This window comes from Mus caroli, unplaced genomic scaffold (assembly GCF_978045245.1).
Source record: "Mus caroli unplaced genomic scaffold, Mus_caroli_1 scaffold_10, whole genome shotgun sequence".
NCBI lineage: Eukaryota > Metazoa > Chordata > Mammalia > Rodentia > Muridae > Mus > Mus caroli.
Window position 1 is genome coordinate 118,216,474 of NW_028227265.1, and position 13,983 is coordinate 118,230,456.

Here is a 13,983-nt window from a genome sequence, read left to right on the forward strand (position 1 = left end):
AGATAGTGACAGTTTATAAAACGATGGCCTCCGACTCTACAAAGAAAAGCTTTGTGAGATACTGCGCTAGAAAATTAACACATCTTTTCTTCCTTGAACATAATTGAGAATGTGTTCATTGCACATGTATACTCACATGGTATATGTATGCCTATGTGCCTGTCTACATGTAGGAATGAAGCTGTGTTACATTTTTGCATATATAAATGCCTGTGTATATACGCTTTCAAACGTGTGTGTCTATGCACCTCTATATTCTTGCCTATGGTTGAAATCGCTGTGCAAAGACAATGTCCCTTTCCCACCCAGGTCAGAAAGGCCTTCCTGGTCTGCAGGGAGTGAAGGGAGATCAGGGAGACCAAGGTGTACCCGGCCCTAAAGGTAGGTGAATTGGTTTTGTTTGTTTGTTTTGTTTTTTATTAGATATTTTCTTTATTTACATTTCAAATGTTATCCCCTTTCCTGGTTTCTCTTCCGAAAACCCTTTATCCCACCCCCCCTCCCCCTGCTCACCAACCTACCCACTCCTACTTCCCTGTCCTGGCATTCCCCTACACTGGGGCATCGAGCCTTCACAGGATCAAGGGCCTCTCCTCCCATTGATGTCTAACAAGGCTGTCCTTTGCTACATATGCAGCTGGAGCCATGGGTTTTTCCATGTGTACTCTTTGATTGGTGATTTAGTCCCTGGGAGCTCTGGGGGTTACTGGTTGGTTCATATTTTTGTTCCTCCTATGGGGCTGCAAGCTCCTTCAGCTTCTTCAGTCCTTTCTCTATCTCCTCCATTGGGGACCTTCTGCTCAGTCCAATGGTTGGCTGAGAGCATCCACCTCTGTATTTGTCAGGCAGTGACAGAGCTATATCAGGCCATGTCAGCAAGCACTTGTTGGCATCCACAATAGTGTCTGGGTTTGTTGACTGTATATGGGATGGGTTTCCAGGTAGGGCAGTCTCTGGCAGGTGAATTGTTAATACACCAGGCTTTATCAGTGTTCTGGGCAGATGCAGAAGCTACCAAACACGTGGGATTGGAGGGATGTCAAATGAATGGAAAAATCAGTAGAAAACAGAGATTTGGAATTCTTGTTGGAGGTTTTGCCATCAGCCTGTCATGATAGTGGAGTTGTCCGGTGTGTGACTTGGCAAGTCCAGGGGAGAGGAGAGGGGGGCCAGAGGAACCTTCTTGTGTTGGGGATCCAGCATGTTGCACAGGCTTTGACATCAGACTGACACCAGCCACTTAGAGTTGGGACAGAAGAAAATCTGCCTTCCACTGCTCACAATGACTCTGGGTGGCGTTTGCTGTGCCCACGGGCATCTTCAAGAGAGGAAGGGCAGGGTGGCGTTTGCTGTGCCCACGGGCATCTTCAAGAGAGGAAGGGCAGGGTGGCGTTTGCTGTGTCCATGGGCATCTTCAAGAGAGGAAGGGCAGGGTGGCATTTGCTGTGTCCACGGGCATCTTCAAGAGAGGAAGGGCAGGGTGGCAGCTGTTGGTTTCTAGAATGGAGTTGGGAGGGCAGGATTTTTGGCTTAGTTAAACCAGAAGGATGTAGCACACATCGAGTGTGCATTTGATGAGGCTCTGTGATGGTGTGTTTGGTGATGGTACAGTGGCTGCTGACAGTGAAGCCGATCCTCTGCCTGTCATTCCCACAGGTCTCCAAGGTCCCCCTGGGCCCCCAGGTCCCTACGATGTCATCAAAGGAGAACCAGGGCTCCCTGGTCCTGAGGGTCCCCCTGGTCTTAAAGGACTCCAGGGACCACCAGGTCCAAAAGGACAGCAAGGTGAGTCCTTGGGTTGTGTAGGTGCCTGGGTGTGCATGTGGGGTTGTGTAGGTACCTGGGTGTGCATGTGGGGTTGTGTAGGTGCTTGGGTGTGCATGTGGGGTTGTGTAGGTACCTGGGTGTGCATGTGGGGTTGTGTAGGTGCTTGGGTGTGCATGTGGGGTTGTGTAGGTACCTGGGTGTGCATGTGGGGTTGTGTAGGTGCCTGGGTGTGCATGTGGGGTTGTGTAGGTACCTGGGTGTGCATGTGGGGTTGTATAGGTGCCTGGGTGTGCATGTGGGGTTGTGTAGGTGCCTGGGTGTGCAAGTGGGGTTGTGTAGGTGTCTGGGTGTGCATGTGGGGTTGTGAAGGTACCTGGGTGTGCATGTGGGGTTGTGTAGGTGCCTGGGTATGTGGGCGGGTTTCCTATCACCTATGTGTCTAAGCCCAGAGTCTGAACAGCGGTTGACTATACAAACACATTTATATTTGAATGTGGACTTTGTTTAAAGTACACCAGATATAATAAAGTTTTTGAAAGACAACCCCCCCCCACTCTAAATGGCAAGTAAAATACAAGAAGACCAGAGGCTTACAACTCAACACAGTTAGACTTAGAAATATCCAACCCTGCCTTACTTGGCAGGGCAGCTGGCAGAGTGGAGCACAGGTTCCCATGGGCTGCTGGGGTTGCCACTCATAGTCAGGGCTCATGAGTTACTCTGTCTATGAGCAAAGGCCCTGTGGCTCCTCCCCTGTGTTTCCAGCACACCCTCCTCTAGGCCCTTGCTATTCTCTGCCATTCCTCTCTCAGGAGCTGGTGGGAAAGGGGCTGAGAGAAAGCTGGGGGATTGGAAACAGCAACCAAGAAATGTTACGCTTCAAGCTGCTTATGAGTTAACTGTGCATGTGGAAACGGTCACCACAGCCTGCCCATGGCTTGAACACTGAGACTCTAGACTAGTGGCTCTCAACCTTCCTAATGCTGTGACTCTTTAATTCAGTTCCTCATGTTGTAATGACCACCAACCATAAAGCTATTTCATTCTTGCTTCCTAGCTGTAATTTTGCTGCTGTTAATAATGTAAATATTTGACATGCAGGACATCTGATGTGTGACCCCTGTGGGGATTGTGACCCACAAGTTGAGAACCATTGCTCAAAAGCACAGCAAGGAGGGAGGACAGACAGACCTCTCTCCCTGTCTCCCTTACTTGACCCTTTCCAGGTCTGGCTGTCACATAGCACCTGCAGAAAGCTTGGGAGAGCTCAGGGGACAGTCTGAGGGACAGGGTTGGGGCAATACCCCTTATATACAGTATGTCATCTGAGACTCCAACAGGGGAGCCCTGCCTGGGCTCTGCAAGAAGCAACTGGGTCTACCCAGGCCCTGACAGGCTACCAGGATCCATAGGTCTCTCAGACATATCAGCAGTGTGGGCCCTATGCTTGCTTCCCTGGAGAAGGGGAGAAAGAGGGCCAGTTTGCTGCTCACCAGACCAGATCACAAAGACTTCTCCCTTTCCCGCAGGTGTGACAGGCTCAGTGGGCTTGCCTGGACCTCCAGGTGTCCCTGGGTTCGATGGTGCCCCTGGCCAGAAAGGAGAGACAGGACCCTTTGGACCACCTGGTAGGTCTTTACAGCAGAAACAATTGACCCCGGCCTGAGGAACCTCAAAAGGAAGGAAGTTAAAAATAGTTCTGACAGGGTACCAAGGTAGTCCACGTCTTAGAAGAGAGAGGCTCCCGAGGGAGCTGAGGGTTGCTGTTGTTGATCAGTTAAGGTGTGTGCTTTCCAGAGTAGCCAAGGGGGTGGGCCCCCGTGGATTCGTAGCAGCACAGCATCCCACAGCTACAAAAATTCTGTTTTAGCCACAGCTAGTGGAAAATAGAAATGAAAAATAATAATGTCAGTGTTTGTCCCGAGGCCACTGGTGTGGAATAATCTTCATGGGCCCTCGTGCGAAGCAGGGACTGTCCCACTGTGGTGTCTCTGTGCAAAGAGCACAGCTCTGCAGACCTGGGGCGGCATGTGCTTCAGCCGTCCGAGGGATGCAGGATCCAGTTATCTGAGGACTTCCTTCATGCTCAGGCTATTGGATGAGAGTAAAGCTGTTGTGTGGATTCTGTAGTGCTCGCTCTTCCCTCTGAGCAGCCCAGGATTCCTTATGAATGGAGCAGTATAGGCTACTCTGTTTATTCATGGAAGAGGTTGTCTCCTGCTGCACTCTGGGCTCATAAAGCTATGCCAAGGTGTGATGTGGAGGCCTGCGAAGACTTAGTTTTGCCCTTTCCGCAACCTTAGTTTCGTGCGGCGAAAGGTCAGACACTTCTGCTACTTTGGGGCAGAGCAGCTAGCTGCGGTTCCTTGGAGCCGGGAGCAGGGGCTTTGGAGGGAGCCGGATGGTAGGTAATAAGGTGCTCTTTTATCTTCTCTCCCACAGGTCCAAGAGGGTTTCCTGGCCCACCAGGCCCCGATGGGCTGCCAGGATCCATGGGTCCCCCAGGTACCCCATCTGTGGACCATGGCTTCCTTGTCACCAGGCATAGTCAGACAACAGATGACCCACTGTGTCCCCCAGGGACCAAAATTCTTTACCATGGATACTCTCTGCTCTACGTCCAAGGCAACGAGCGTGCCCATGGGCAGGACTTGGGTAAGATGCAGTTCTTTTCCTGTGTGGCATGTAGTGGGCTCCTAATTAGGAATATGGCATCCTTTTCTATTTGCTACAGTGTGGGTGGGCTGGGTAGGTAGTGTCTTTTGGCAAGGGCTGGTCAAATCTCCTTTCACCCCCCACACGCTGACCCCTCAGTTCAACAGCTTCTATATGTCTTGTGAGAAGCATGGTCTATGAGGGCTTGGTCCTTAGACGTTTTTAAATTTGTAAAACTTAAGATCTCACTCTAGTTATTAAGTACAGTTGAGGGTCCTGTGGCACACGTAGCAATTTGTGCAATGTTCTTAAAATCGGGCTGCTTAATGTCGGCTCTTCTAGAAATACGCCATGTTATTCTGACAGAGGCTCTCTGCATCTTCTGGACTGCCCCCCAACCCCCGCCGAGTTCTTTTGGCGCAACAGGAAGCCACATGCATATGCCCACTATTTTTATCTGCTCCAGGGACCCTCCTCCAAGTGTTGCCCTAGGGTTGTGCACATTGCTGATGTAACCGAGTAAAGTCAGAAGCACAGCGGCTGAGAGACCTACAGTCATGCACCAAACATTCCTCCTGGGACAGGCTGCCTTCTGTTGGCACACTCTGTTGGCATGTTTTCCTTGCCTCAAACACATCTGTGTTGCTCCTTATGGTTTCCTTATTACCTGATCAGTTGAAATCTAATCTGCCAATCACTCGCCAGCATCCCAGCTTACTAGTGCCGTTTCCACACTGTGTGGACCAGACCGCAGGCTCTCACTTCCCACTGTGTTCTTTCCTGATCAGGTACGGCTGGCAGCTGCCTGCGCAAGTTCAGCACAATGCCTTTTCTCTTCTGCAACATCAACAACGTCTGCAACTTCGCCTCCAGGAACGACTACTCCTACTGGCTGTCCACGCCAGAGCCCATGCCCATGTCCATGGCACCCATCTCTGGGGACAACATCCGGCCCTTCATTAGCAGGTAAGCTTAGCATCCACAGAGGCAGTTGTTAAAAATGAAGACGAGAAATCGGTGCACACTTGGCCTTGAATGTAGAGAGGTCTGCTTCTGCCTTCCCAGGCTGGGGTTAAAGGCATGCACCATCATGCTTTTTTTTTCTTTAAAAGAAGATTTGTGCGTGTGTGTGTGTGTGTGTGTGTGCATGTGTGTGCGTGCGTGCACGTGTGTGTGTGTGTGTGCGCGTGTGCGTGTGCGTGTGTGTGTGTATGTGCACATGAGTGCAGCTGTCCTTGTAGCCAGAGACATCAGATCCCCCCGGAGCTGGAGTTACATGGAGTTGAGAGTCACCTGCTATGGGAGCCTCTTCTGGGTCCTTTGCATTTTCTTAGCCACACTAATTCATCTCTCCAGCTCCCAAATGTCCTTTCTTAAAGGATGAATGGGTGCACATTGGATTTTGTGTATCCACGCCTGCACTGCCCACGGCTGTCTGGGTTGGCTGTTCTGACTAAACCTACTCCGAATGCAGGTGTTTACACCTAACTTCTTGCCTTCCGTCCTTTGCTCCATCCAGAATTGGGATTTCTGAGTCACACATTGATTCTATTTTTAAGCGTTTGAGTTTGAGACACTTCCTTACTGTTTTTCCCCCCAGTGGCCGTGCCCTTGATGTCCTTGACATCCTGACATCCCCACCGGCCACGCACAAGGGCTCTCTCCCCCTTTTCCTTCACATCCTCACTAACACTTGTCAGTCTCTGTTGTGTTTTTCACAGTAGCCCAAGTGGTTGCAAAATGAAGCCTGTGGAACTATAGTACCGAATATATAATACCTGTCTCATCTGCTTGTGTAGTGTTTGTGCATAAAAATGATTTCAGATTCATTTCACTCAGAAACTTAGGCGTGATCCCTAGTACCACAGAATTGATGGTGGAGGAGCACAGATCCATTTCCTGCCCCCTGGCCCATTGAAGTTTGCTCCCTTGAGACTGTGTAATACCGACTGAGAATGCGTATGTCTCTGGCTTAGTAATTCCCACATTAAGCTTGTCCCCACAGTGACAGATATCTGGAGTGTTTTCAACTCAAGATCTTGCCTGGTAGGAAGTAAGGCTGGACATTTTATGAGTGAAAAGTATAAGATTGTCCTATTTTTAATTTTGTTTGCTAATTTCCATCATAATAACAGTTTATTGCTCAGTTGTACTAAGAAATGACAGAAACATGGAAATGGACAGACTCACTTGGCTAATGGTTCACTTTGTGCGTGCAGTATATTAAAGACAGAAGGAATGAGATCTCGGGAGCATTCCTTAGGAACTTACGAGAAAGCACCAGGCATCTTCATGCACCCTTGCGAGGCAGCTCTCACTATGCAGCCCAGGTTGGCCTTTAACTTGAGATCCTCATGCCTCAGCTTCTTAAGTGCTCAGATTTTGAGTCTGCTCCACCATGCCGAGATCTTCACAGGTCCTTTAAAAACATGAGCGAGCATGAAGACAGACAGACAGGCAGCCTGGCAGATCAGCTTTACCAGAGGGTCACAGACTCTCTGTGGTCGTGCTCTGAAGTCCCTCGTGACAGCCTTTATTGGGTCTTATGATGGAAAATGTCATTTATTACACTTGAAGAGTACACAGAGCATGCCAACACAGGCAGTACACAGAGCATGCCGTACAGACGTGTGATCTGTATGCAGACTCCTGCCCAGGCTGTGTTGAAGGCACTAGAAGGAAAACTAACTTTCTGTGATTTTTCTTTTTAGCTTTCCTTGGAAAACAGGTAGAAACTGATTATTATTGATATCTCTTGGTTACTTTTGGAATGGCATCTATGCTGGTCTTGATTTGGTTGAAGACACAGGCCCAGGGAAACTGTGTGTCTCATTCTTTTCTCCATGGGCGTTTGCCTTCACAAGGTTCCTGTTCTGTGAGCACACCTGAGATGCATACCTAAGATTTGGCATTTTAGGGTTCTTTATGTCCCTGCAGCTTGAGGGGCCCTTCAGGTCTCACCCAGCCACACAGGCATCTCTAATTCCCTGTTGTAGGGATGTGGCCTCCTTCCTGGGCTGAGAGTTACTTTAGCTTGATGGTTTCCAGCAATGTTTCAGGACTTCCAGGTCCCTTCTCTCCTGTGGGAAGACCCAAAAGCTTAATTTTAGAAACATTGACATAAATCTTTCCTTTTGAGTTTTGAGCCTAAGAGATGTCAGCTGCTTTCTTTATCCTGTTGGCTACAATTTCTAAGTACTTTCTACAGACAGGAGTGGCCATAAAGTCGCAATTCCATCACCTGAGAGAAAGGACAGGTGGTCAGAGAGGAATGGAATCTGTGATGGCCTGGCTTGTGACACTAACCACGGCTCTCCTTCTCTTTGGCCCGCCCCTCCTCTTCCCCCTAGCACCAAAGCATCCTGGGAAGAAGGGCACTTTATTTTCCATGCCTGAAAGGCAGAAGGCAGATGGACAAGGCCATTTCAATTTCAGTGGCTGGTGTTTAATGGAACCTTTTAGTTCATCTACATTTATGTGACTAAAGTAGAGAGAGTGTGTGTGCGTGCATACACATACACACACACACACACACACACACACATGCGCATACACACATGCACACACAGACAGACAGACACACACACATACAGGCAGACAGACAGAAACACATACACATATGTGTGTATGTCCACACAGACAGACACACACAGAGACAGACAGACAGACAGACAGACAGACACACACACACACACACACACACACACACACACAGCACAGAAAATGGAATGACTAATCTAGCCGCCCGCCCACCCACTTCCCGTCCACGCATGCAGAACTTGTGTAATTATTCACACGTTTGTACTCATTTAGCAGCGTGGCTAACACTCTCTTCACTCTGTGACTGGAATGTAATTATTTTGCTGCTGCTGTTTGTGTTTTTAAGCAGTGCACTCCCCCACCATCCAGGACTCCCTTACTTGAGCGAGCTTTAGAACATCCGACCACGCTGTGGTTTTCACTCACTCTGGGGTGCCTTGTCATGGCTGGGCTTAAGCTAGCCTGTCCCAGGAGGGACTTTGTCCTCAGGAGGGGCCAGAACAGTGATTCCCTCTGCCACGGTTATGACGATCCCATTGTTCCTCTTATAGAATAGTTAAAAACAAAAAACAAAAAACAAAACAACTGCTTTTGAATTGAATGTTTTAGGAGAGAGATGGGCTTGTACAACCAAAGAGGAGTCCCTGAGCCTGAGTCCTGGCACTGCCACATTATTTATTCACTTAGACTTGAGCCAGGAGAGCCAGGGAGAGAGGGCAAGGGATGGGTCATCCCCAGGCCCATCCACACAGAACGCCTGCTTCTTCTCTTCCAGGTGTGCGGTTTGCGAAGCGCCGGCCATGGTGATGGCGGTACACAGTCAGACCATTCAGATTCCGCAGTGCCCCAACGGTTGGTCCTCACTGTGGATCGGCTACTCCTTCGTGATGGTGAGTGTTTGGGAGACTATATTTCCTTGGGAGGGCCCCCATTGATGTCGTTATCTCCTCTATGACTCCAAACTGCCCAGATCATCCCTTGTTGAATGTAACTTGGAGCCTGGTCTGTTGCTCTTGCAGTCTACAGTGCATCCAGGGCTCCCTGCTCCTCTGTGTTGGGAGCTGCTGCCTCCCATGAGCTCTAGGGAGCAACTAGAGTGTGGACTCTCCTCCGTAGTCATGTGACCAGCACCTGAAACCTGACCAGCTCTTCCTGTATTGTTAACACACAGGAGCTTTAAAGCAGAGAGCACTCGATGGGTGGGAACATGGGTACCCCTGTGAGCTTACACTGCTCCTGCCAAAATGGTGGCCAGGAGAATGATCCTCCCAGGCTAATACCCAGGATGCACCTGGGCAGTGAGGTACGCTCGTCTATCACCTGGCTGGTTTTGGATGTTTGTTAGCCCCTTGTAACCTTTCCTTTAAAAAGCCGGTTATGACAGGGGCGATTCCCTGTGTGAGGAGCTCACTGTAGCTTACACATATGTAAGTGTAACCACATATGTGGTTTTATCATCATGCTGAAAAGTATTGACTGAACTCCCACAAGTCCTGAACTAGTAAGAAAACGCGGAGGAATTTACTAACTTTAAGTAAGCATTCTAAGCAGACATCTTTGCCTTTCTCTTTAAAACTCTCGGGCAGAACCAATTTGTTCATCTGACCTGCAAACTGATGTTAGTATTTGACAGGAAAAGGGCTTCCTAATTATTTTCTAAGAAAGCTGGGTGCTCCCCTCTCACTGAGAGGAGCTGGTGTCTGGATTCTGGGATGGTGTAGAGGCCTGAGTGTCCCAGCCTGGCCAGCAGGCATGGATGGTGGACTACCAGGGCTGTTGAGCAGTTTTTTTTTGTTTTTGTTTTGTTTTGTTTTGTTTTGTTTTGTCTCAAAGTCTGTGAGCCTGGGATGAGGGTGGACTAGGAGGGACCTGGAACCCCCCTAAGGAGGCATCCTGGCTCCTTCCTAGGGACGACGAATCTCTCTTTGGGTTTAGGTGATAAAACCTCAGCCTCATGCCTTATGCTTGTCCTACAGCACACCAGCGCTGGTGCTGAAGGTTCCGGCCAAGCCCTCGCATCCCCCGGGTCCTGTCTGGAAGAGTTTAGAAGCGCCCCATTCATCGAGTGCCACGGCAGAGGAACGTGCAATTACTACGCAAATGCTTACAGCTTTTGGCTCGCCACCATAGAGAGAAGCGAGATGTTCAAGTGAGTTAGACCTGGAGGGCTCTGGCCTCCTGGCAGCCCTTTCTCTTTTGTTTCCTATAACCCACCAAATAGGAGTCTGTTCTGAGAGGGCAGATGACCTGGATGATTTTCAAAGGTGATCCGAGGTGATAGACTCCATTCTTCCATTTGCTGGGGAGCTGAGAAAGAAAAGAGGTCATTTGCCATTTTCGTAGATGAATGTGCTAAAATGTTATAAAGCAGCTGAAATCTTCAAACGGCTTGTGAAACATTGTATCCTTAATAGCCAGTGAGGAGGGCTGTGTGGCTCCTCTCTGTAGCATTTACATAAGGTGTGCAGGATATGTGAACTAAGGAACTTAACAAAAGACATTTCTTTCAGCACAAATATCACTGAAATAATAGGCAAGTCTTTCCTTTCTTGTCCCTTCCCATTTCTAAGATTCATTTGAGAACAATGAGCCCAGAGATGCTGGCTTTGTTGAAGTTACTTTGGTCCACCTCCAATGGTCAGGAGCATGTTGGCTGATGTGGCAGGAGTAGTCTCTTACTGCTCCTGCCCAGACATGGCCACTCTCTCCTGCAGAGAATCCTCTCTGTCTTCTCTGTTTCTGAGGCTGCCGTGAGGAATTCTGCAGCTATTTTGTTTTTCAGATCAGGTCATTTGCTAAACATCCCGAAGTATCATGTGCTCAACTGCTAGGATATGGGAATTTGCCAGATGCAGCATTAGCAAACACAGTCTAGTTTAGTTATGGAAACTAGAGTCTGCTTCTTACCCTTCAGCTGGGGCTGGGGTGGGCTTCGTTATAAGGTTAATAGCCGAAAATGGGACTTTTGATTAGAACCAGCAGCCTGGTATAATGAACCAAAATGCCTCCTTAAACACAATTAGATATTTTTTTTTCTTAATGCTGGAATTTGTAATGGAATTTGTAGGGTAAGCTCCTTCAAGTTCAGGACAAGATGTTGATCTATGTGGTTGGTGAGCTACCTCAACGTTTAGTTGAATTTGATAAGTACCAATCAGAGGTGAGAATTCACCTTGCTAATGACTAAAATAAGGATCAAGACGAGTCTCAGCTGCTCAGTGTCTCCCCCTCTCTCTGGCCTCACCTCAGGCCATGTGTATGGAAACACTCCCAGGGCTATGAACAGGTTTTGAGTGTCAGCTCATTATTCCAGGTTTATCACTTACCCTACCATCCAATGGAATGTAAGGAACACTCACTGTCAAATATTGTGCAGAAGAATAATGTTCTTCCATACCCTGGGAAGGCTCTAATCTATTAGAGACAATGAAAAGCTAATTATAGGACTAGAGAGCTGGCTCAGTGATTAGGAGCACTGACTGCTCTTCCAGAGGTCCTGAGTTCAATTCTCAGCAACCACATGGTGGCTCACAACAATCTGTAATGGGGTCTGATGCACTCTCCTGCTGTGTATCCGAAGATAGTTACAGTGTACTTGTATAAAGAAAAATAAATTAATAAAAAGTACATATTTCTTTAAAAAAAAAGAAAAGAAAAGCTAATTAGCCCTATGGCTGAGAGGTGATCTCGGCTGGGCTCTGGTGGGCTCCTGCATGTAGGTAATGTCTAAAACATTCCCATGTTGTAGAACCACAGACCCCAGTTGCTGATTATCATCAATGTAGATGGGTGTTTATCTGGTCCCTTAGGGATCACGGGGCTCTGGAGCTGGGGCTACAGAATTTCTGATTCTGTAAGCATCTGCATTTCTGATGCTCCATGATTCAGTGCTGCTGCTGCTGCTGCTGCTGCTGCTGACGGTGTAACTCTGTTGTGTTGCAGGAAGCCCACGCCGTCCACCTTGAAGGCAGGGGAGCTGCGCACGCACGTCAGCCGCTGCCAAGTGTGCATGAGAAGAACATAACTATGATGCTCGCCTCTGCCACCGTCACAACATGGTGCTACTCCCCCCTTGTCCTCTTCTCCCTCCCATTGTATTTGTAACAGCAATGAACCCTAGAATTGTATCCTGTGTACCTCACTGTCCACTATGAAAACCATAAAGTGCCTTATAGGGATTCGCCTAACTAACACACCCCGCTTCGTTGGCCTCTGTTTGCTGAAGGAGAAGGACAGGCAGCGGAGAGCTTTCCATAATGGCACATACCAAATGGCGCTCCTGATCCAATAAAAGATGAATTGCGTTTTGCAATCCAGTGCACTGATGTCTGGGGCGAGAACTCCATAAGAAACCCAAAGGTGCTAGGGGCGTGAGGCGCTCTCCACACAGCCCACAGCCCGCTTCATCCTGTCACCCCAGACGTGAGTGCTGTCCAACCCACTGTCCAGTGTTTCCACGTCAGGTCCCTCGAGGGGCTGTGCAGAGAACAGTCAAGGGAACTGGTTTCTTCCTCTTTCTACATGGAACTCCATCGTTTCAGCCCCAAACACAAACTCATGCCCTGTGTGGTACTACGCAGCTGCTTTTGTGGAAGTCATGGCTTTCCTGTGGAATAAAGATGGTCCAAAGGTTAGATGGAAAATAAATAAGTAAATAAATATATATATATATATTAGTAATTTATATAGGTGTCAGCAATTAGGCAGGTCAAGTTCTAGCGTAGAGCCTGTTGTTAAATAAAGCGCACTTGGTTTTTGCCTCTGGAGAAACTACTATCCTTTCACAGGGTTACCAACATCAGGCCACCGAATGTGAAACACCAGCTTTCCTCAAACTCACTCCCAAACCAGAGGAGGCGCAGAGATAGCCAAAGCCAACCCCATTCCTAAACATGGTGTCTATGATAATGAGCCCTGTGCCTGGCGCTTCTTGCTTCTGCTCTGCGTGGAGTATTTTCAGGGTTTGCAACACTAACCACAGACTGAATGACTGACTTCCCGTACGACAGCCAAGGCCTTTGTTAGCCTCCTTCATCCTGCATCCTGGCAGGCATTTCACACCTGAGCACACACAGGCAACTTCCCAGCTCCTCTCGAGCTGTGACACAGCCCCTGCAGGGAGTGGACAGGTCGCAGGAGGGCAGACTCGGACCACTATGCTTGAAGTGACATTCACTAAAAGTACCCACACTCTAAAACAAAAAAGTTTTTAAGACTACTAAGGCCTTCTGTGTAATTTCTTTAAATGTGTATTTCTTAAGAATTCAAATTTGTAATAAAACTATTTGTATAAAAATGAAGCTTTTATGGATTTGTTGCTAGAACTGAAACGGTGAAAGAGAAGTTACCACACGTACCGCTAATAAACCTGTAAGCTTTGCTGCATATCTTAGATCATTTTTATTTTGTATTTGTTCAAACAAGAGTCCTGGACTGGGGGTAACTTAGGGTGACTAACTACAAAGGAAGAGAACCCGCCCATACTTTCACTGCATTGTCAGCCCAGGCATTCCTTAGTCACCAGGCCAGCAGAGTGACATTGAAATTGGATCTGCCAGGCCTTAGCCCATTTCTGCAGCAGAGAGGACAAGGGCACAGGGCTGCATTCAAACTCAACTGAGCTACTCAGCTCAGATGAGTGCTGGAGAGGTGGCTCAGTCAGAGGTGTGAATTTGGATTTCCAGGATGCACGGAAAAAGTCAAGTTCGGTGGCCCATGCCAGTGGTTGTGGCAATGGGGGCCTGGGCAGGGAGGACAGACACACAGATCCCTGGCCCTTGCTTACCAGCCGGTCTGGCTGAGTTGGGGAGTTCCAGGTTCAATGACAGTTTCTCAGAAAATAAGAGTGATTCAGGAAGACCCTGAACTACATGTTGCACACACGAACCTGTCTCCATGCATGCACATAAAAGGTGGTATACACAAACATACACATACATGTACAAAAAGAAGATATTCTCTCTCTCTCTCTCTCTCTCTCTCTCTCTCTCTCTCTCTCTCTCTCTCTGTGTGTGTGTGTGT

The 13,983-nt window shown here is 48.4% G+C and overlaps 1 protein-coding gene across 1 annotated transcript in view; it reads left to right on the plus strand.

The window, feature by feature from the left end:
- The window catches only part of Col4a1 (collagen type IV alpha 1 chain), a 115,094-nt gene extending 101,747 nt beyond the window's left edge, over window positions 1-13,347 (plus strand). The window contains exons 45-52 of the mRNA XM_021169414.3: window positions 310-381; window positions 1,657-1,785; window positions 3,297-3,395; window positions 4,210-4,422; window positions 5,211-5,388; window positions 8,738-8,852; window positions 9,939-10,111; window positions 11,905-13,347. Coding sequence (XP_021025073.1) covers window positions 310-381; window positions 1,657-1,785; window positions 3,297-3,395; window positions 4,210-4,422; window positions 5,211-5,388; window positions 8,738-8,852; window positions 9,939-10,111; window positions 11,905-11,986 — 1,061 coding nt within the window. The 3' untranslated portion in view covers window positions 11,987-13,347. The remainder of the gene's footprint in view (window positions 1-309; window positions 382-1,656; window positions 1,786-3,296; window positions 3,396-4,209; window positions 4,423-5,210; window positions 5,389-8,737; window positions 8,853-9,938; window positions 10,112-11,904) is intronic.
- Window positions 13,348-13,983: the final 636 nt, after the last annotated feature.